Below are 24,334 nucleotides of genomic sequence, written 5' to 3' on the forward strand. Positions count from 1 at the left end.
TTTACCTTCCCCTGCACTGGAATTGGAGCAGCATCTTTGCCACTTTCTGCTAGCTGCCCACCCAGACACATTTCATCACCATTTTCTTCCATCCCTATAAACATCTGGGAGATTAGGCCTACAGATAGTAAACTAAGACATCCTACAATGTCAGATGGAAGATGGTACATCCACTACAACTCTCCCCTCTGCCTCTCACTCAGGGAGAACCCCACCAAATAAAACTTCCCCTCAACCAGGCTGTCACCGTGGGTAAAGGTCATGGGCCTGTCTCCTCCACTGTCTGGCCTACAATTCTATATCCCAGCCGACACTGTGGGACACCCCTGTCCCTGTGTCTCCCTGAAGTGGTAACCCAAAGCAGTGAACTCCTCTAGTGTGGCATATGACTCCACACTGACACCCCAGCTGTATCCACTCAGCCAGCAACCAAATAATACCAGGCACTGCAATCAACCAGAAAATCTGCTTACATGCTGACAGGCAGCTCCAAGAAAGACAACTCTAAGACTGATACAGACAACCTGAAACACAGCAACAACAAAATAACCTTGCTGCATTTTATTATGTACATAGCCATGGTCCAAGTAGGAAGATTCCAATTCATCTTCAACCTAGTCACATTGCAAAAGGCCTTTACCTATGTAGAAAAGTTCCATGGTTGAAACTGAGAGGCTGCAATGATGGTGGTGATTTCTTTGCCACTATCATTGCCCAGATTAGAACCCAAAATGGGCTCTAAGCTGTGTTTTAAATATGCTTGCTGTTAACCAAATTGAATTTTCTCGCCAAAGAAAGAGGGAACAAAATTATTTTGTACACATGAAAATGGAGGTGGCTGCTACAACAGCAGAAGTGGGGTAGGTATTTTAAGTAGGGCAGTTTACTAAAGCTTGGTGCACACAAAAATATGACTATGTCTAAACTTAATGCAGGTTAATACCAGCATTTTTAACACAAAGTAATACCAGCATAATATTGATAGCCATTTGACACTTACTTGTGACCATTTAAAGCTGCATGGTGCAAAGCAGTGTAACCCGAACTATCTGTGCAGTTTATATTTGGTCCTCGCCAGATGCTGAAAATAAAGCACAAACTCTATTATAATAAATACATAGTTTTGTGGGTTTATTTATTTCAAAGACATTAGCCATAATCATTATATACAGACAGAGGCTCACTGAAATGTAAACACTGGCCAACAAATAAAGGTAAATTTAAGCAAGAAAATCAGAAGCAGAATATTCTTGCGGTGGGGAGTATACCACTTTGGTCAGCTTTTAAAGCAATTGAATGTGAAAAGTTTATTACCTCAGAAAGATGACCAATATCCAAAAGCCTTATCTCTAAAATATATTTTTCTTTCACATTCTTAATCAATCTTAAATATCACAGCAGAACATACAAGTGGGGCTGTTATTTCAAGTACAGATGCTCAAACACTGATTCTGCCTGTGATGCATCCCACCTCTTATGACTAGGGCCAATGTGGGAAACCTTAGGTCTGGGGCTGGATGCAGCCCTCTGGGTCTCTTCATCTGGCCCTTGGGACTCTCCTGTAAACCAGCTTCCAACATCTCAGTGCTTGACCGGCATTCAAATTTTTGGTTCAAGTTTAACAAAATATAAGTGATTTTTTTTAATAAAAATGTTTTTATTAAAAGATTTTCATGGATAACAAAGGTACATACAATGTTACATTTTTCAATTCACAGAGTCCTTGTTTGAAAAGTATGGTAGAAACAATCTGAGTTTACTAGGTGGAAGAGCTCAACAAATGAGACTTTTCAGGCAAAATTGCAACTGATAAAAATATTTCTTTACAACTGCCCATTCTACTGAGAAATTTATAAAAATGATCTATGCTGCAACCTGTTGTGCTTGGTATAAATTGAACACCACCTGCTCTCTCAATAATCCCTCTTTCAATTTTATAAGTTTCAGGTTGTTCATAAACTAGGGAAACTTATGCCAACAAAACTGTGAGAAAACATGTCTGGAACCAACCATCAAAAGTGGCCAAAATCAACCTTATGTGCCATAGACTTACGAGGCCATCAACAGAACAGTACTCAAGCTACAAGGTATAGCCCTCCAAAATTCTAGGATCCAGCAAGCTTCACAAGTCTCTAAGAGCAGAAATTCTAACTGCATTCCCTCCAACATCGGGGGGGGGAGGCTAATTGGGACACAACCTCCCCCACGCACCTCAACATCACCTTGCCGCCCTTATGCACCACTGCCGCAGCCTCCCCCTGCATCATCCCACTACCGGCCACCCTTATACACTACCACAACTGCCTCCCCACAATTCACACCATCTCGCCACCAGCCAGCCTTACCGTCCACTGCCAACACTCACACACATGCCACACATGCAAGTACTTCCAGAAGTGGCACTGAAGAAATAGGGGAGCACAGCACCAAAAAAGGTGTGTCAACAGCTGCGGTAGAGGTGGTGGCAGAGGGAGCCAAAACAGGACATCCAAGATTGGCATCAGAAACTGGGGTGGCTTCTGTCAATCTAGGATATCCTGCTCAAAATGAGACGGTTGCACCATATGGCTTAACTGGTCCAAAACCTCACAGGAGCACAGAAAGGCTGAACTAAGGGCTACCTCACAGTTGCAAGCAACCTCCATATCAGCAACTTGGAAGAATGAGGGACAAGCTTGTGGCCAGTGATATGTACAATTGCAGCAGCTGGAAAAAATGAGCACGTCTTACAAACAATATATGAAGGTGAGTGCAGACTGATCACAGGCCTGCCTGCACCCTACACATTTGTGAGACACTTGTGTGGGAACTGCTGGCAAATACAGGCATGCTATGTACATCGGGTTACATATGCTTCAGGTTACATACGCTTCAGGTTACAGACTCCACTAACCCAGAAATATTACCTCGGGTTAAGAACTTTGCTTCAGGATGAGAACAGAAATTGTGCTCTGGCGGGGCGGCGGCAGCAGGAGGCCCCATTAGCTAAAGTGGTGCTTCAGGTTAAGAACAGTTTCAGGTTAAGAACACACCTCCAGAACGAATTTAGTTCTTAACCCGAGGTACCACTGTATTTCAATATGGCAATCATCAGATGGTTTCCAGAGTAGTCTAATCTAATTCAGACTGTGTCCTGCCACAAGTGTGGGGCCACAAAAGTAAACCCCCCCACACACACATCAGGGCAATGTAATTTTCGAGGCTGGTTCAACAAGCAGATTATTAGTTCTCCAAGTTGTAAACCAACATTTTTTAATGCAGCGAGATGACAGCTTCCTAGACTGAGAGAATAGAATGTTCAGCTTGATGGGTTTTTCTTTCTATAGATCTGCCTGTCAAGCCCCACTACTGCCACCCATAAGCTGTACATAAGTGACCTTTCTGAGGATAAAAGCTTCCAGACACAGGCATTAGCCTCCGCACAAGTCCACCTGACTTTGTGTTCAACTTTTGCTTGGAACTTTCCAGCATGTACTCCCAATCTTGTTCTTTTACACACCCTTTGCTTCATGTTTCCATGCACAACCTCGCTGTCCAAGACTTCATGCTGGCTTTAGTTCCCTCTTGCCTCAGCTGTTGTTTTCTTGCCCTTAACCTCCTTTCTCACTTTCCCCTCTCCTGCTGGTTCTCTATGAGGCTCCTGTGAACCATTTAGCTTATGGACCTTCTAATTTTGTAAGGATTTACCCCATCAGGAAATTTAATGTGACCAACACACCAACTTAATCAAAAGTTAATCTTGGCTTCCCTGCATTAGATACATTTGAAGTAAGGTGGAGTTGGACAATAGTAACAAATTTTCTGGGCAAGGAAAACAAATCTGATTTAATGTATTTGGCTTTCATTAAAGGACACAGTTTCACACAATAAATTATTAAGTAAGGTGACTAATATCACAGGAACTGTAAAACAGGTTCAATCAATATTGTTAACCAAGGAACAAATTACTAGAAATAATCTCTAAGGATCAGAATTGGAACTTTTCTCAAATGACCCTGGCAAATGAAATACAAGGATGCTGCTGAAATTCAAAGAATATGCTGAGGAGACAAAGCAGAAACCATTTTCTGCTACTTTTCTGTGTGCAATTTCAAAATATGCTTAGGGAAATTTAACACTTTGAGTTGCTTTTAATTTTATTTTCCTGTGTATCCAATGCCCTAAGGATTTGGATTTTGCATTGTCAGGATAGGGTACTGAAGTGAATTTATTTTCCTGGATAACTCAGTTGGTTACAGCGTGGTGCTGATAACACCAAACTTGCAGGGTTTAGACGAGACAATCCTCAGAGTCCCTTCCAACGCTACAGTTCTATGATTCTATGATCAAATAGACTGCTTTTATATTCTTAGGGAGTAGCAAGGATATGGACAGAAATGAGCAAAACTAATAACAAAAGGTGTTTACTTTTTAGCATCACTCATAGTCTTCTTCTTCTTCCTGTTGTTGTTGTTGTTATATCCCTTGCAGCTATACTCATTTATGAGAAAGGCTCTGGGAGTAAATCCCAAGGAATAATCTAGACCCACTCTCCTGCGGGATCTTCAGAAGAAAATGCTAAGGAGTAAACCCTACACAAATCCAGAGTGGAGTCCCTAAGATGGTTGGACAGCGTCTTGTACGCCCCTTTTTGGCAACGCCTGCAGCCAAGTTGGCACCAAATGTATTGCTATTATTTCCTTTGGACCACATCAGCATGGCTGAGAAAGGAGTGGGTCTTGCACCCTGGTGCTGCTAACACAACAAAAACAGCATAGTGGAAGGCAGCAGTTATGAGTTACTGGTCTCTGTAGCCACACCAGGCACTGTGATTCTCTAGCCGTTTAACTTCACCCCTGGAGGTACATTCCATTGTCTCTTGAGACAGATGGATACCCACAATATTTATATCCCAGCTTTTTCCCTGATGGGGACTTAAAGTGACTTGTAGTACTGCTACATTCTGAAAAAGATAGTTGTGTTGTGAAGGGATATCTTGCTTTAAAACAGCATTTTAGAATGATAATGTGTAAGTTACATTTTTTTTTAGGGATAAGAGAGTAGTCTAAACATGCTGGAAAAAATGCCACAGAACTCTGAAAAATTAACCTCTAAGGAAGAAACAATACATTAATTAGTTTTCCAGTGCTGAAGGAACATATTTGGCCTAAGTGAAAAAGCCACAAATACCTCTGTGGGATAATAATGTAATAGCTGTCCTGCATACGAATGTGAATGAAATGTGTCCCATATTAAAACAGAAATCATGTTCTAGAAAAGAATATTTAGCTATGAGTAGAACATGATGATTTGGATTAATGTTTGTGTATCTGCTACCTAATTTGCTTATGTTTACTATTGTTTGCATTTACATGATTCCACATTTACAATAAAATATGGGAAATCTTTTATGACATTTAGAGGCCTTACTATTACTTTACAGGTTGTTAGTTTAAAAACTCTGCCATTCGTCAAAAAATAGCTTTTTAACTTACACTGAATAAAAACTTTGTTAACTGTGTCCAACAATGGATCTCTCTCATTAGCCTCCTTCTGAAAGGAAGCACAAGGCAGTTTATTGAGCTTTGTGTATAGTTACATCATCCAAAGAGACTTTTGAAGGAATACTACTTTCATTGTAGTCAGAACACTTCAGGTTCAAAACAAGCAAATTGTGAAATAACTGCTCAGCCAGGCTGTAACTGTTAGTACCTGATGTCTCATCCACAGGTGGCCTTGTTTACATTAGTTAGACAAAGCACTAATACATTACTGAGAAACACACCCATTGCCTTAAATAGAGCAACAATTTTAGAATTTTCAAACTGAGTCCAATCATCATGCTATTACCAAAAATCAAAGTATCAACCAGATACAAACATTTCTAAGCCAAAATTAGGGTTAAATAATATGGGTGGAAACCAACATATCACTAAGTGAATGTTCAGTCATTGCGAGGATTTCTGCTTGCACGACGGTACTTTCCACCTCTCTCCTCCCCCATGTGCACACAATCCTGTTCTAGAAACAGATTTGGTGAGGGAATAGGGTACATGGTAAGGACAGAGGGATGATTCCCACTGCATAATTGCACTGATGGATGGGTTAGTTGAACACTGCGGTAAATCTATAACAGCAGAATAAAATCTGTTTGTCAGGATTAATATGCAGTATACTCGAAAGTATGGAAACTATACCAGTGCAGGAAGCTAATTTGGAAAAATATTCCACAATATATGTGAGTTTAAGTGAAAGTGGACAAGAAAAAAATTCCTCTCTAATCATGAGCTAATAATAATGTGCTTATGCAATAATCTATTATACCGTCAAGAAATAACCAAAATTTCATTAAAAAAACTAAGCAACAGTCAAAAATAAGTGTTTTAAATCACATCCCACCTAGGTTATGACATAAATCAACACACATATGTAGTTCCATTTACTTTCATACTATTTCAGTCTTTGATTTTTGCTGCAATACATTTTCCCAAAAACCTCTGTGCATTTGACTATCTGGATGACTTATATATTTCATAAAACTGTCCCACAGTTGTGATTTTACTTTAGTGTTATTAAATTTTATTGACTTCTTGTACTGCTATTATTTTTATATAAACCAATTGGGAATTTTTATTTTATTAAGTAGTATACATTTTGAATAAATAATTCTACATAAGAAATGTAGAATTACATTTTTAGTAACATTACATTACATTGTTAGTATTTCCTCTAGAGTATGAACTGTACATGTCAGCTCCTCAGACAAAGCTATACCTTTTGATTGATAACCCTTCTGCACTTTTCCAGTTTTTTGGTGTTTCAACTCTGGCAACCACTAATAAAAAAACAAAGCAAAACCCTATTAACTCTATATGCAGTAGGCTGAGCAGAGTTAATAGCTGCACCTTCTGTCTGAAGATTGCATATATTTCCTCGTGAACACAGTGCCAAAAAAACTGCACCAATGGGTATACCTACCACATATGGATGCAAGAGTTTTTCATCTTCTCCAACAATCTGGGGGAACATAGCCCATAATCTTTGCTAATAGTAATGGAGTCAGGTACCAATGAGCAAAGTTCAGTAGCCAAACATCTTGGCTAAAAAATATCTCTACTATGCCTTAATATTAGACCATTACCACTCTGTTTTGTTTCCCATCTTCAGCTTATGCTTTCTGAGTTTGGAGAAGCAACTAACGTCCACCAGCTTTTTCATAAGTACATTCTATTTAAATTTCCCTGCCCAATCTAAGGGAGGAATTTAGCTCTATTAGATTGAATGAAGATATTAAAACAGGGTTTCTCACAGGCATCTGGTAGGCCAATGTTAGAATGTGATGCTGGACTTGATGGACCATTGGCCTGATCCAGCAGGCTCTTCTTAAATTCTTATGCCGAACCTGTATAAACACCTCGCAGAGGTAGTCCGTTCTCCTCAGAAGACCCTCTCTCCATCTGTGAGTGCTGGCTTCTCCTTCCCAGGTATTTTTCCAGGTGAAGCTGCCATAGTCAATCAGAATCATGGGTGATCTGCAAGCCACTGCAAGCCCTGGCTACCTTTCATGACTTTCCATGGTCAGATGTTCTGAAAGGTTTTTTTTCCGGCTATGCAAAGCTGCCATTTTAGAAATTTAGGATAGGAAGGAGAGGATCTTAATTCAACACAGAATTTGAGGGTTGTAATGCTTGCGTATTCTTTGTTCTATAATGAAACCTGTACAGCAATCAGTATGTCCCAATCAAAATACCAGCTAGTTGCTATAGCAACTCTTACACTGAATCTGTATATTTGTGTGTATATTTTTAAAGGACTGGATTATTTATATTCTAAAGAAGTCAACCTGCCACATTCAGTCATCTTATATAGCCTTAAAAGAATGCAAATAAAATGAAATAATTAATGTATTGAAGACCACACACTCAGAAAACTAAAAAAGCAAATGTGAGTAGTTTATACAATCAATTAATCCAACTACAAACATGTGTGGACCCCTACAGTTCTCCAAATAACTTCCAATCTAGTTTAAACTCACAGATCCAAACTCTTAGCTCTCCAACTTTCTCTGCCTCAAAACTACTCTTCCCATTAATGAAAGGCATCATTTGCAAGGGGAGCAAGATTCTCAGTTGGCAAGGAATATTAATATTTTTTGCTTGGATCCCAAATACCCATTAGTTGCCTGATAGGCCCATTTGCAGGCCAAGGCGCTGTGCTCCACAATCCTCAACCCAGATAAATAAGAGATCAGTAAGACTTGTTTGGATGAAAACATGCCACAACTTTATTGAATACAGATGAAAGAGGTTTGTTTTGGGCATGGGGCAATCAAAATACTTCCAGCCTGCCCACCGGAAATGACATGTAGGTCAATCCAGGTAGGGGTTCCTAAGACTTACATGAAATAGGGTGACCCCCACAGGGACCGCTGTATGGGGGAGTGCCTTCGGTCCTGGTGCTGCCTGGGCATGTGGACATGACCATCCCCACCCCCCAGATCCCTTTAACAGGATACCCGAGTGTCTGGAAGGGCAGGCGGATACTACAACCTCCCCTCCATCCAAAACAATGGATTGCCCTAATGCCCCACCTCAGTTGTGATGATTGCTATGAGGTAAGCAAAACCACCAAGTCAGAGCCAATATGCCCAGTGGACAAATTCCTACCCTGCCCTATAAAGAACAGCAACCACCATAGCCACAGCAAGGTCCTTGATTATCAGCCTAAACCAAGGGTGGGTGGGCAAGGAAACCAGATGAAAGAACAAACAGGTAGTGCCCCAGGTGCAGGCTACTTAAATGGCCAGGGGGTGGACCCGAGAGAAGCCTACCTGCTCTGTCAGCTCCGCCCCCTGGCACTGTCCAGATCCCAGCCTGCATCCCCATTCTCTAAAGCAGGGTGCATGCTAGGATCTAGCTCCTGATAGGTGATGGGGGTTTGTGCCTCTGCTGCCTACCAGGAAATGCACTGAAGCCATGGCTCCATCGTTCGGGCTCCTGTGAAACCTCGGCCGTCCTGCAACGCCGCTGCACCAAAAGGGGTGAGCGGACTTGCAGTAATCAAGAGAGATTCTATTCAGCCAAGCAGTCTCAGCAGCAGTCTACCTGCTGCATGTGACACAGAGCCAACTCCTTATTTAACGGCAGGAAGGCTGCTCTCACTCTCTGTTCCTTTCTCTGTGGCCATTACACGGGTTGGATCTCAGTACATTGCAAGTGGTTAATAATTTAAAAATCCAGTTATGTAATTTCCAGATTTTGTGTAGGAATTTGTGCAAATTTGATAGGACCATGGCCCTTATCATCAACAAATTTTATTTACTTACGATATTTATATGTTGCCACAAAACATAAAGTTATCTGAGTGGCCTACAATAAATCAATATAAAGACAATAGAAAATAGAAAATAAAACGTAACACCATTAAAGCAAGACAAACATAAATAGAATAAGAAAACACTCTTGCCTTAACCCCACAGTTAAAAGAGATTTTTAAACCAAGGGATGGGGCCCTATGAAACTGGCTCATGTTTTATTTCATTTTTTTTAAAAAAAAAAATTTGTATATCACCCTTCACCCAAAGATCACAGGGTGATTCACAACATAAAAATACAAAATGAGAACACAAAAACTAAACAATAACTCCCCTCACACAAACACATTTTAAAGGCCTTAGAAAGTTAATCAACCTAAGGCCTTGTTATAGAGAAAAGTTTTCACCTGACACCTAAATATATGTAATGAAGGCGCCAGGTGAGCCACTATGGGGTGAGCATTCTACAAACAGGGAGCTACCACAGAAAAGGACCATTCTTGTGTTGCCACCCTCTGGGGACCTCTCATAGAGGAGGCACATGAAGAACAGCCACAGATGATGATTGCAGGGTCTGGGTCAGTTTGTATGAGGAAAGACAGTCCCACACAGCTATCACATCTGTGCTGACACTGACAACACATTAATGTACCGGTAGATTTTGGAGAAGTGTGTAGCGCAGGCATAGGCAAACTCGGCCCTCCAGATGTTTTGGGACTACAACTCCCATCATCCCTGACCACTGGTCCTGTTAGCTAGGGATGATGGGAGTTGTAGTCCCAAAAATCTAGAGGGCCGAATTTGCCTATGCCTGGTGTAGAGCACTGTCAGGTTGATTTTTTTGAGATCCAGTTATTGCAGCTTGAGGACATATAAGGACAGAGGTCTGTCCAACTACTTAGGCTCTCTTGACCCTTCAAGAGTAGGCCAAAAAGAGCCTTCTTATTAAGAGACCTGGACCCAGAGGTTATAGATAACCACCAACTAGATGCTAATGCCCTTCCTGTGTATGTAGACTTGTGAATCTGGCAGTTCCAAGGGGCTGATTCAAGTATATGTGTTTTTGCGTAACCCTCGAATAAAACACTACTATAATCACCACATGGAAACAATCAGAATCTGTTTTACCATTAGCTTATGTTCAAAATTTTCTTCAAATTCATTTTGGCCTAAAGTTAAGCTGCTCTTAAAACAACATATATAGGCATAACAGCCAAGAATTGTTTGCTACCAGTGTATATCTGACGTTAAGTTCATATTTCATATTAAAACAAACTACTAGTATCTTCAGAAAAACTCATTGTTAAATTATCTTATTTACACAGCAATAATCAGCATCCATCTGAATAAACAGCACTACAAACTGCTTATAATTACTGCATACATCGCTCCAAGGTGTAATGCAAAGACATGCCTATTCAAAAGTCTAATTGCTATTATGCCTTTAATTACTACATGTAAGTGTCTTCATAGATCTTGGCTGCAATGACCATGACTGTAATAGCAACCTGTCTAAGGGCAGCTTTCACAGCTTATAATACAAATGTTGAAATTATGTGCAATTTATTAAACAAACTTTTTATATTGCTGACTGAGCCAGATATCTGGGCCAGATATCCTTTAATCAAATATATAAGATATCCAAGAGACAGTGTGCCAGTCTGTACAATACACACACACACAGTTTCACATGGGAGAGGAGAGAGCTTCCTCCACTTTGCTTACTATAGAAATTCATCTACCTCATTCAGCTTTTATGGGATAGTAACTTATGGGGACTTGTAGGCTAGTATCTAATCAGGTGTATGTACAAGGCTGGTCTCTGTCATGGCCAACTCTGGGGTTGCGGTGCTCATCTCGCTTTATTGGCTGAAGGAGCTGGCGTACAGCTTCCGGGTCATGTGGCCAGCATGACTAAGCCGCTTCTGGCGAACCAGAGCAGTGCATGGAAATGCCGTTTACCTTCCCACCGGAGCAGTACCTATTTATCTACTTGCACTTTGACGTGCTTTTGAACTGCTAGGTTGGCAGGAGCAGGGACCGAGCAATGGGAGCTCACCCTGTCGCGGGGATTCGAACCGCCAACCTTCTGACCGGCAAGCCCTAGGCTCTGTGGTTTAACCCACAGCGCCACCCGCGTCCCATTCATCACTTACTTTACACTTTTTACAGTGAATTACATTTGCCATTTTACAACCCATTCACTCAGATTGAAGAGGTCCTTTTGGAGCTCTTCACAATCTCCCCCCCCACACACACACACATTAAACAATTTAGTATCATCATCAAGTTACTCCTAATTCAAGATTGTTTATGAACAAGTTAAAAAGTACAAGTTCCAATACCTGTCCTTGGGGAAAACCCCTTTCTACTCCTTCCTACTCTTTGCTTCCTGCAACTTAACCAATTCCTCCTCCCAAAGCCATTGTCTCACCCAAGCATTGAGACCACAAAGCTGTGCCTAGCTGGCTGACCCTCCATGGGACCAGTAGCATTTGGAAGCCCTGGCTTTCAGCATCCTAACAACCTAAATTTGACTTCCAGGACCTCGTGACTGCATTTCCTGATGATGTTGGTGCCCACAAGCACCACAACCACTGTCTCCTCCTCATCTACAAGGTTATCTAGGTGGCAGGTAACATCCTCAACCTTAGCACCCGGCAGTCAATTCACCCTGCGGTCTGTATGTCCATTGCACACCCAACTATATATCTAAGGATAAAATCGCCTACTACCACAATCCTTCCACCCACTAGAGAAGAGGATAGATGTCCCCCTCATTTCCCTTCTAAGGAAATGTTTCCCTCTTCCTCATTTTCCTTATTTGAGACCCTCATTTTCCCTGACAACATATCAGCTGTCATTGTGGCAGTAGGAAACAGCTACAACGCCCCTGAAAGCTGCATCTACCACTATTTCTCTCTCTTCCCTTTTCCAGGTCTACCACCTTTTCCTCAAGGGAACAAGCTTGTTCCCAGAGAGCCAGGAGCTCATTGCATTTAGACATACTCACAACCTCTGCCCAATGGGTGGGGAATTTATGGATGGTTTGATCTTTGCCCCTTCAGTAGCAAATGAATGGATGAATCAAGCAAACAATTCAGTAAGAAGGAAGCATGTCTCTTGATTCAAGAGGACTTCAGTGGAGAGCAATGGTATCTCATTTGCAGATGAAAGATAATAATTTCTCTTCTGTCCTTTCCTATTGATTAGCTTCCTTCTGCAAATGGGATACCACTCCTCTCCCCTGAAGTCTTCTTGAATCAGAAACATGGTTCCTTCTTACTGAATTAGCTAGATTCTTGCTAGCTTCAAAATTCCTCATCAGCACAGGTCATTTCCTCACATGAAGAATCAGAGTCAGTCCTAGCTATCCCCAGGGCATTGGGTTGCTCATAAATGACATGAATCTTGAGCTCATTCTTCCCAGGAAAGGAATGGGCTTCATAATTCAGCAGCGATACAAGAAATTGATTTTCTTCTCCTCCATCTCTGCAGAGCTCTTTTTAAAAAAGAAAAGAAAAAGAAACAAACTCTCCATGGTTTGAAAGACACATCATTGGCAAGCCTCTCTGTTAAGTTTGTGTAGCTTTTACAACCTAGCACGAGAATGAGGAGAAGGTGAGAAACTGGAATTGTAACATCTTCACAATGTATATTACTGCAGTCAATCTGAGGCACCTGGCACCTCCACGCTGGACACAAATTTGCTGTCATGAGCAAATTGTGGGGAGTTTAGCAAGCAATTGGACCCAGTGAGAATATGTTGTCAAAAAACCCTCCAAAACCTGGAGATGGCCTTGTTCCAAATATGTCCACAAAAGAAAAGGAAGGCCATTTCGCTGGAAGTATTTAAACTGATCCCAAGCATGATGTTTTGAAAACAATCCAGTAAGGACTGGGGAGGAATAGTCCCCTATGATTCTGAATCATCACTGAAAGTGGTAGAACCAGAATACAGAAACCACTAAGAAATCCCACTTACATTTAAAAAGATATAATGATTTTATGTATCACTTCCCTCCCTAACACTACACTTCCCTAGCTAATAAGAACAAGAATAAGAATAAGAATATACCTTTCTCTTCCCAGAGCCACTGAAAGCAGTTTCGAGCCCCAATGGAAAAAAAAAAATTGTGCCCTCCAGCAAGGGCAGGCCAACTAAAAATATTTACATGGGATTTAAAATAAATGTGTGGTCTCATTTTTAGTTTAATAATAAATTTAATATTTGTACCTATTGAGAATGTTAAGATCCTAATGACTAATATCAATAAGCACTCATATAATAATTGCTCAACTAACTATACAGTACTTTAAATGTTACACTTGTATGTGTAACACAACACAATGTGTATCACACAACAACTTTGTTGTATTTGCAGTATTCACTTAAAAATAATACAAATGTGACTTTGTAGTAAGATGAGACTGCACTGTCATACTGTCAAACCACAGAAGCAAATGTTCATATAGAGTCGCAAATGTTTACAGCACAAATTGGTAAGCTAGTTATTTAGAACTGTGTGTGCAATGAATATGAAATATATATTTTATTAGAAATTACATAAAACAAATGCAAGATAGTCAGGCCCTGGGACCCCTTCTAGATTGCTAGGCCCTGGTAATTTCAACCTGGCCTCTTGCCTTCTATTCCATACCCTCCAACGTTTATCCAATGAAATAGGGACATCTCATTCCATAATGATAATGTTACTATTTGTACCCCACACATCTTACTGGGTTGCCTCAGCCACCACTGGGCAGCTTCCAATATATATAAAAACATAATACAGTGGTGCCTCGGGTCAAGTACGTAATTCGTTCTGGAGGTCCGTTCTTAACCTGAAACTGTTCTTAACCTGAAGCACCACTTTAGCTAATGGGGCTTCCTGCTGCTGCCGCGCCGCTGGAGCACGATTTCTGTTCTCATCCTGAAGCAAAGTTCTTAACCTGAAGCACTATTTCTGGGTTAGCGGAGTCTGTAACCTGAAGCGTATGTAACCCGAGGTACCACTGTAAAACATTAAACATTAAATAAAACTTCCCTATACAGGATTGCTTTCAGACAGCTCGCGAGTCGAATAACTCCATACCCTCTAACATTTAACCGATGAAAATAGGGACGTCCTAAGGAAAAGCAGGACATTTTGGGATCAAATCAGAAGCTGGGATGGCTTCTCTAAATCAGGGACATCCCTGGAAAATCGAGATCAAGCATCTCTATTTAGAGGGTCTAAGTTATTGCTGCAGTGCCTTCTCAGCTCAAGGCTCAGTGCAGGCGAACCAATCACTCTCCCTTAAATCCACCTCTGCCCCAACAAGCTTGTAGGTATTTTTGACAATTATTAAGATACAAACTAAACTAATTTTGTATACCTAGATTCCACCTTAGAATGCAAAAGCTGCTGGCTTATTTCTGAATGGCCTGTTTCACTTCCAAACTTTATATGTACAGGACCATACAAGTTCAGGGTTCCTGTGAATGATCCTTCTCCTAATGGGTAATAATACCACAATATTCCCACTTGCATATGCCAATATCCAAATAGACAGCTGCAAATTTGTTCATCTCACTGTAGTAAGCATTCCAGTTTGAGAGTTCATCAGTTTTCACAAGTGAAATTTTAATTAATACTGGAATTGTACAGAGAAAACTACATCTGTGAGTGGATTCACAATTGCCACCAGCATTTGATCTTGAAAAACTGACAAGACAAGTGACTATGATGTCAGTGATACTGTTAAGTCTAGGAATAAGAAACCATTAAATCCAACAGCAATTTAATGCGGTATCAGAGCAATATGATGTATCTGATCATTTATTATGTTATCAACAAAGTTATCAAAAGAAGCTCAAGAGGTACTTGATGTGATGGTGGTGCCTTTATTTATCTGTTTTCTACACTGCCATGCAAATGTTTAGTGCTGCATCTAAAGAAGTCGGGGTAAAGGTAAAGGTACCCCTGCCCATACGGGCCAGTCGTGACCGACTCTAGGGTTGCGCGCTCATCTCGCTCAAGAGGCCAGGAGCCTGCGCCGTCCGAAGACACGTGGCCAGCGTGACAAAGCTGCAGCTGGCGAGCCAGCACCAGCGCCGCACACGGAAACGCCATTTACCTTCCCGCTATAAAGCGGTACCTATTTATCTACTTGCACTTAGGGGTGCTTTCGAACTTCTAGGTGGGCAGGAGCTGGGAACGAACGACAGGAGCTCACCCCACCGCAGGGATTCGAACCGCCGACCTTACGATCAGCAAGTCCTAGGCACTGAGATTTTACCCACAGCGCCACCCGCGTCAATGAAGTCGGGGTAGACCTAATGAAATCAATGGACAAATTGATTTCAGTGAGCCTGCTCTATAACTTAGTAGAATACAACCCTGGATGTTAACTGACTTTTAAAAATAAGAAATATTTTTTCCAGCCTTACTGATAAATATGTACATTTTGTACTTGTTGAAGATAGGGCCTTAATTTTGGCTTTGTTGAGTAACCTGAATGACACTTGTCATATATGTATTGTCTTGTTTTAAATAGGTTCCAAAAGCAGGGCTAAGTGAGTGGGAAAGTGCAGCAATATGCAACTGTAATGCGTTACAAAACTAATATGCTTTCTATTAAAAATAGTGCCAGATAGCACTTAATGTAACTTTCTACTTTTAGTAATCAACAGTTTTCTATAATACCCACCATTGTAGTCTTCAAGCCACATTACAAATGCATCTCTGCAATCTATTCCCTATTTTTAAAAATGAGCCATCAAATTCTCTCAAAGAGATGTGTATAGGAATACACTGCTCTATTAAAAGGAATCCAAAGAAAGTAAACATTTAAGAACTGTACAGACTGATTACAGAAGAGATGGGTGTTAATTGCATCAAAGTGAATTTCTGGTATGTGTAGGGTTGTTGTTTTTTAAATCATGTTTAATTAATGATGCTTACATTAAAATTCATGAAATTAACTGGCATTTCCTTTTTGACCCAAGTTATATAATTATACTACTAAAAACAATCCTATATATTCACTATGCCAACCAATACACTAACAAAAATGTTGTTCTTATTGAACCATTGCAAAATATAAAAATAAGAAATAAGTGGGTGAAAATAATAACCTTTAAAACAACTACATTTGCAAAAAGATAATGTGGCAGCCTGACAAAATATTAAACCTGTTACTATGGAGAATCCTGGAAACTACATGACCTTTTTTTGCTTGTCACTGAAACAATTTTCATTACTTCAGGCCTGCTTCTGTTCTTGCAGTGGAACACATTTAATGATTAGTTCAAGTTTTAGGTCAATAGCATGCCAATTCATTTTCCCTTGCTGCACTTGTGTCTGTCGTAACAGAGAACTGTGTGCTGCAGACCTTCTTTTATTTGACTAAAGTCAAATACCTGTAAAAAAAATATATGTTCTTCTCACCTGCAGATACTGTACTGATACTGTACCATTCATGCTTTACATTAAATGCTATCCCACACATTGTATAAGCTCTTTCAGGATTAGAAATTGGCCCCTTCCACCTGGAAATGCCTAATAACCTAGTCTCATATAGTTCTGAAAATGTTAATCACTGACTGAATACATTTTGCACCTATTGCTTGTAGCTGACCTCTCACCAGGAAGTTCAAATTTCTTAACAGTATACTGTAGTCCTATTAATGAGACACATGGCTAATTTCTGTTGCAGATGAGGGCAGTAAGCATAAGGCAATGGAGGAAGGCCATTTGCTATATAGTTACAAATATGCAAGCATGCCTTTAATTACCAAATGAACTAATTTTTATTATCCAGATGAAAAAAGAAAACCTGAGAGAAATAATGAGCATGTACACATCAAGTTGTCCAATATATTCCAAAGTTCTGCCCTAGTACAAGTAATGAAGCCAATGCAAGTTCCTACCGGTTCACTGAAGGAGATAAATGCAAATGTTACTACTGTATGTCAATAACATCATGGCCAGTTGCTTTTAAACTCACATAGGACACACACCTCTCCCTCAGCTGTACATACTCAGAAGAAAGACTTATTTTATAGTTACTATAATACAGCAAGAATGAGGGTGGCGGTGGTTGTGGTGATGATGATGATGAAGGGGAGGAGGAGGAGGAGGCTACTATCCCCAGCACCTGCTGGGAAACCATATCCCTACCTCAGCAAGTTGGATAAAGGAATAGGTCCAGATCCACTGCCCAGGAGCCCTCCTTTCCTGCCAGCCAAGAGTTTTTCCACCAAAGCCACATTCCCAGTGCGAGCAGCTTCCAGCAGTTCCTGGTCCTTCCCCATGGTCGGGAATCATCAGAGAACCTTCACACGAGACCACCCCCAAAACGCCGTGTAAGTTATCCCCGCCTCCCCACCCAAAAATGGACCATCGCCACAAAAAAATAATTTCCCTGCTCGCCTGCCAGACTGAGCGATTTAGGGATATTCCTGAAGCCTTCACAAGAACACAGCAGAAAAAGGAGCAGCAGGAGCAGTGGATGGGAGGGGGGAAATCACCTCCTCCTATTTTCAGCAGATCATTTCTGGGTGGAGTGTGGAAGAAAAATAGAGGGAGGAGGGGGGCGCAGAGGAAGAAAGACTCTTCCCCCCACCCTCTGCCCAAATTCTAGTTTGGTGAAGCGGGGAGAGAGGGAGAGAGAGAGAGTGCTCTGAGCTCTCGTGCCAGGCTGAAGCGGGTGAAGAGTGAGGGAGATCTTAACGACCAGCAGGGCGCGAAATAAGGGGAGACGCAGTCTTGGCCACCCAGGCCCGTTGCTGAGGAGACAAGAGTTCTCCGCTTCTGAATGGCTGACAGACTATGTGGGTCTCCCCCCCACTCCCTCCCTCCCTCCCCTATCTGGCTCCCGGTCGCGTGCCCTTGCTCCGGTTCCCGCTGCGTTGAGGGATTCTGCTGCCCTCCCTCAGCTGTCCAGCCCGCCCAAATAGCGGCACCAACTGTAACAGGAGCTCGTCTCGCGCTCCACTGCGGTGTCGCGCGCGCACACATATACATATATACGCGCGCACGGCTCGATCGATAACGGCTGCCCGAAAAGGGGGGGGCGAGGAGCTGCGCGCGCACGCGCGCTGTGGCTGTAGCGCGCGTTCACCCACCCTCACGCAGGAATAGCGTTAGGGAGGGAGTGGAAAAGGGAGGAGCTCGGAGGGTGAGGTGGGGTGAGACCGCGGTGTAGTCCCGTCAGGGTGGGGAAAGAGAAGTAGGAAAACAACATTTCGAAGGAGGAAGCTGGGCCGCCCGCTCCCCGCCCTCCCCACATTGCGACGGGAGTGACGAGGGAGGCCAGGATTGCCCATTGGGAGAAGGGGAGCGGGGAGGGGAGGGGAGATATACCGGTATATGGGGGAACTTGGGGTTCTCCAGAGCGGAGGCGACCCATAGGGTGCATACCAGTAGCAGCAGTAATCATTTGCTGTCGGTGCGTCCACACTTTTTAAAAGGGTGTCCTCACACCACACACCTCACCCCAGCCACTAATCAAGGCAGATTTGCCTCTCTAAACCCACTGGGCTGTTACGAAAATGGCACCTTTGAATCCATGGTGAGAATATTATGGAATCCAGAGATTCCCTGCCTTAAAATATGGGTTGCCTGGTTCCCCTCCCCAGTCCATTTTTTTTAAAAAAGAGGTTCAAGTTCGCAGAGCACTTCCACTACTACAGCCAAGTCCACTAACCTGGTGAGTATTAGAGGAGGAATTATTTTAATAAAAAAAATAGCTATCCTGCTGCAGGTGGTTTCTTCTCAGCCAGTAATATAAATAATTATCTACATCTGTGCAGTATGGTGGCTTATGTACTTCCGTTTCATTTTTATTGGCTCCTCAAAGGGAAGAAACTTAATATTTTTAATTAATTCTCTGAATTGAATTATATCTCTTGCTTCACTCTGTAGAGTCATTATGCTGGAGAGTGGAACTTGTATTATGTATATCTGAGGCTATTGCAATGGGGTCAGATTTTAGTACATCTTTAAATATTTAACACAACTTTTAAAATAAAATTTATTATAACATTCTTCTTAATTTCCCCTAATCTTTCTTTTGTTTCAATCTGTAAAGGTTTAGCCTTCCTGGTTAATAATGTCTAAAACAATCCTAGATTTTCATATCACTACCTTAAAGCAGCGTGCCCATCACAGAAGCCTGGTAGGTAGACCATATTCTTGGTATTGGTTATTAGCATCGTATTCTTCCATACCCTTTTGAAGAAGCGAGCCATTACGCTATATCCATCCCTCCAAGCACTGTGATTGGAGTGTGTTGGGTGAGATTCTAACTCCCAATGATCAAGATCCAGTTCCTTTCCTTCCTTCCTCTCCCCCATCCTGGCACTTATATTATGTTGTTCATATTTTTTTCTATCATTTTAGAGATGGGCTGACTTTTTTATAAAATAAAATAAAAAACAATCTCCAAAGAGCTTTGGTGGGGGGTATTTATTTTGGATCACTTTAAGCAGGCCCCACTTGGGTCTGAACACAGTCACTTCAGGATTCTGATGAAGCAGTTGCACAGCCCTAGTAGACAACACTGAGTAAGGGAGGTGTGTAGTCTGATTCAGTGTAATCTGGCTTCCTGTTTCTAGCAGGATTTTTTTTAAAAAAAAAAAAGTCTGTCTCAGATTCCACCAATGGTAAGCCCCCAACAAAACACTTTGAAAATATTCATTTCTCCCCAAATAGCCTTGTTTTTTATATGCCTTTTGTCCCTGCCCTGACAAACCTCTAGATAAAGCATTCTATACAGAACTTTCAGCTCAGCCTTTAATATTGTACTCTTCCCTATTTGTTGCATTTTTTTCATGTTTAGTTCAGCATTGGTGAGGGTTGCCCTCTGCTAGTTTTAAATTCTAAAAAGGAATCAGGATTACCATCTAATAGCACCTGAACAGAAAGTAGGGATGAGGAACATCAACGAATGCCATACCATAGGGGTTCTCAAATGAAAAGTATTGCTATCCCACATCAACCTGTTCTGTTTAGCAGATGTCTTTTTCTCTTTTTCTTTCTTAAAAATGTTTTCCAAAGCAATAACTGATTATACCATAGTAAAACAAGGTGTTGCTGCTGAAGCAAATGACAAATGACTTACTCAAAAAGATAGCTGTAGCTGCTAAGCTTAAGTTGATACAGGCTAGCACCAGCTCCTTTTCTTTCTGAGAGAACATATGATGGTTATCTAGTATTTGAAATCTCTTCTGCTATGCGTGATGTTCAGAAAGCAGGTGAATGGTAATGTAGTCCCATTCTACTGAAGTAGATGACATACTGGAGAGGGTATAAACTGAGCTGAGAGTGAATAGACTTCCCAAGTTCTACTATATGTTGTTTTTGTAGCTAGATGTTTCCAATGCTCAACCTAAGTGGATGGCTGAGAAGGATGCATTGTACCAGGACCCAGAGATGGGGCGGATACCATGCTTGAGCTCTGATGCCAGAAAAGTCCCGCGTAATTTTAAAAATGTAGAAAAAGTAAATTTAGAATGAAATCAGACCATTTTCTTTCATGACTCATGCATTGCTATGTGTGGGGAATGGGGACTGTGCTTCAAGCTTGTAGTGAGTATAAAAAAAAATGCTTAGGACCTGGATGTATGAGTGGTTTCTTCTGTTTTGATCTATTTTGCTCAGAAATGGCACATCATGTTTTTATTAGAATCTGCTCAGATTATACACACGCGTACACACACACACACCACAATGCCAGTATTAGTATGTGCCTCCTCAAATCTGAGTTTTCAGGAGCTGCCACTCTCATGTCAAAACCTTGAAATTATCCTTGCACAGCAAGGCTGTCTTGGAAATATGGTCTACATAATATGCTGGATCAGCTCCAATTAAATTACATGTTTACCAAACAGTATTGCAGAATGAGCATATTAATGTTTCAGAGGGCAATTCATAAAAGATGTAACATGTTCTGAGATTATTTTCAAGTTCTATTCACTTGCTTTTTGTAAAATGAAAGATACACGTAGAACAAAATCTACACCCCCATGACTTCCCTAACGTACCTATTCCAGAAAAAGATTAATAAGTTTAAAATATGAAAGCTCTTTTTCTGTTTCTCAGCAGAATGACATATTAGAAGTCCCATAAGTCAAGGCAACTCTTGCCTATGACCCTTTTAAACTCTTCCACTGTAAACAACATGGTTCATTGCACCTCCTCCTTCCCTCTCAGAACAGCTGAACATGCAGCAGCTGGCAGTTCCTGGCATAGAAAATCATGAGAGTTATATAAGTACCTTAATCCTTCCATGTTGCTTCCTGATTGGCACTTAAAATGTAGTGACTCAGCCACTGATGTATGATCCCACAACAGTAATATGCAATTTATGAAGAGCCCCTTTAAGTTCCTCCCTTTTCATCAGCAAAAAGCTTTTCTCACACTTCATCTCAAGAAATCTCAACACTGTAATGACTGGCAAAACCTCTGATGTCAAATAGGCTTAAATGTATTTGAAAACTAGAAGAATAATTGAAGCATCTCTCTTCATTCTATAGGTTACCACTACTTTTAGAGTTTTCAGTGAAAAGTATTTCAACTTAATATTCTATATTTGTGGTGATAAACTTATCAGACATTACTGATAAGGGTTCAACAGAATTTTGATCTAACTTTAGATTGAATAGAAAACTATCAATCTTAATATAGTGCCTTGAACAATTTCTGTACAGTTGGGTATAAACCAGTAGATTTTTCTGTAAAGATTTTGTGTAAAAGCTTTACAACTCACTGGGGAAACTTTGAATGACTTCTGTGTATTCTACCATTAGACCTCTAACTTTAAATCCCTGACCCCCAGTGAGGGTATGTTAAAAATGGGTTACATGCAGTTTCTGACTAAGAAAGTTTTTTCAAATAGCAAGGTTTCAGAACCTGCTTGAGGATGTGTGTTTTCCTCTGTCCATAGTCCCTCTTAGGTAGAATCTCAACACATATAAAAAACGCTGTGAAAATGCTTTTTAAACAAACATTTTGAAAAATACATTGAATTTGACATAAGTGTACTATCGACATCCAGTCTAGTGTCTATAATGCGCTTAAAACACGCTTAAAACCTTATATTTGCAGCTGTATAGCTGAGTCTTTAGGTTCGTTATACCAGTTCCTTTTCCCCGCCTCAGAGACTATTAGGGAACAGTTTCCTAGATGACTGTATGATTGATCTCCTTCAACCAAAGGTTAACCAGAATACAACTTGTACATAATTTGGGCAACAGGTTTACAATTTCTGTCAATCAGTTGGAATCAGGAATTCCTTGGGGTCATTCCAAATACACTCTTTGGTTTCCAAGTTCACAGAACAACAGCAGTGGCACCTTGTATTAAATCTGTCACTGACTTTGCTATTACAGTGGTGCCCCGCAAGACGAATACCTCGCAAGACGAAAAACTCGCTAGACGAAAGGGTTTTTTGGTTTTGCGTTGCTTCACTAGACTAATTTCCCTATGGGCTTGCTTCGCAAGACGAAAACATCTTGCGCTTTTTTTAAAAAGCCGCTTGAAGAGGCGCAGTTGCGACGGACCGTGCTTCGCAAGACGAAAAACATCGCAAGACGAAAAGACTCGCGGAATGAATTCTTTTCGTCTTGCGAGGCACACTGTAACTCTTCTTAGGTAAGGTTTTGTTTCTATTTTATCTCCAAGGTTTTTTCATCCAGGAGAAGCAGTGAGTGAACAAGCTGAAAAGACAAGTGTGACTTAAGTGCTTAAGTGACATTATGAACACTACTTCATGTATCATGTTTGTTTCTTTAAAATGCAAAGTGTGTCATCTGCTATCCTGGAGCTGTCCATGGTCTAGCAGAGCATGCTTTGGACCTTGCTATCTATTCTTCCCTTGCAGCCTGCTTTCTTCCTATTACCGTACTCTTGATGCTCAATCTATTATTCGTTCCTAGCAATGCTCTGATTCTTCCTCTGCTTTTAGCTTCTTGTTGTACACCTGTAGGGCTTGTCTGTCCACAAAGATAGCAACGTTTTTCTGTTTGCTTGTTTTGTGTTTCCAACAAGGTGGCTCAGATAAAATCAGTTGGGTTTTTTTGCAGGTACTATAATGGGTACTTTATATGACCATAACCTTTCCAACATTCTATGAGAGATTAAGACTATTGCAAAATACTAAGCACAAAGGTTAAGCTGCCAGTGAACCATGCTGGGCTGTGATATGACCTTTGGGGAACTAGTAAAGCTCACCTCTAGTAAACCATATGCTACACAAGACCCACAATTCTTACCTTACCTTCTTGCACCCTCCATTTCCCTTGATCTCCCTTTCCTTCCTCTTGGGCACATTGCAAGCATGATCGAGATGACCTTTGGGAGTTCTGTTTTCATGGGTTACTGCTATTGCTGAAACAAGGGGGCAGGGCTGAAATCTGATTTTTGTCCTTTCCTCTGTAATCCTGGCTGCAATGCTGCTGTTCCTTCTGTCATGCCTGGTAAGTTGATTTAGAAGGAAGAGGGAAGGTGTTTTGAGGATTGGGTTGGCTAAATAGGAGGAGCTGGTTTTCAAAAAGTGTTACTATGTTTAGGTTTGGAGTTTTCGCCAAAGGTGCCTCTCTTCCCATCTTTGACATGTGTATTTAACAAAGACAATACATGCATGCCATTTTCCAAATGATATTGAAATCAGTTTTTACATTTCAAAATAAACTGAAAGACTAGTGGCTGTATTCTATATTCTGGAATAAAAGCATTAACAGTTGCTTGCAAAAATGGCTCTGCTGATCTCACATTTCATTTGGGGTGAGGGGAGAAGCAGAATGGTTTTTGTATAGGTCAAAAGCCAAGGACTGTTTTTATATGTGAGATTTAAATTGCATTTGAGCCTCCTGTGCTATTTATGTTAATATCAGATCACTTATTCACATAAAAAAGAATTTGTAATAAGGCTGACATTCTGGTCAATGTAGGTTTTACATTTGTAAAACCCTCCTAAAGACTAACTATAACAGTTTACCCTTGAAACTAAACTAAAAATGCATTTCTCATTTCCAAACCCAAGAGGAAGGTTCAA

At 41.0% G+C, this 24,334-nt stretch overlaps 2 protein-coding genes and 1 long non-coding RNA gene across 7 annotated transcripts in view; 1 reads left to right on the plus strand and 2 right to left on the minus strand.

The window, feature by feature from the left end:
- ANKS1B (ankyrin repeat and sterile alpha motif domain containing 1B) overlaps window positions 1-18,223 on the minus strand; it is a 366,454-nt gene extending 348,231 nt beyond the window's left edge. For 2 of the 5 annotated variants that reach the window (XM_082240767.1, XM_082240757.1), the window contains exons 1-2: window positions 17,458-18,221; window positions 1,001-1,081 (exon numbers count right to left, since the gene is read on the minus strand). In XM_082240767.1, the coding sequence (XP_082096893.1) occupies window positions 1,001-1,081; window positions 17,458-17,591 (215 nt within the window). In that variant the 5' untranslated portion in view covers window positions 17,592-18,221. Of the gene's footprint in view, window positions 1-1,000; window positions 1,082-17,457 lie in introns of all 5 variants that reach the window. The other 3 variants (XM_082240761.1, XM_082240766.1, XM_082240765.1) reach the window with 3 other exon arrangements.
- Window positions 13,420-24,334, minus strand: part of BLTP3B (bridge-like lipid transfer protein family member 3B) — a 47,838-nt gene continuing 36,923 nt past the window's right edge. The window contains exon 13 of the mRNA XM_082240756.1: window positions 13,420-13,433. The gene's annotated coding sequence lies outside the window, so the exon portion shown is untranslated. The remainder of the gene's footprint in view (window positions 13,434-24,334) is intronic.
- Window positions 18,409-20,900, plus strand: LOC309542188. The gene is made up of 2 exons (XR_014224135.1): window positions 18,409-18,988; window positions 20,443-20,900. It is a non-coding gene; the product is annotated as an uncharacterized lncRNA (long non-coding RNA).

This window comes from Podarcis vaucheri (genome assembly GCF_965113315.1).
Source record: "Podarcis vaucheri genome assembly, chromosome: 10".
NCBI classification, from domain to species: Eukaryota; Metazoa; Chordata; class Lepidosauria; order Squamata; family Lacertidae; genus Podarcis; species Podarcis vaucheri.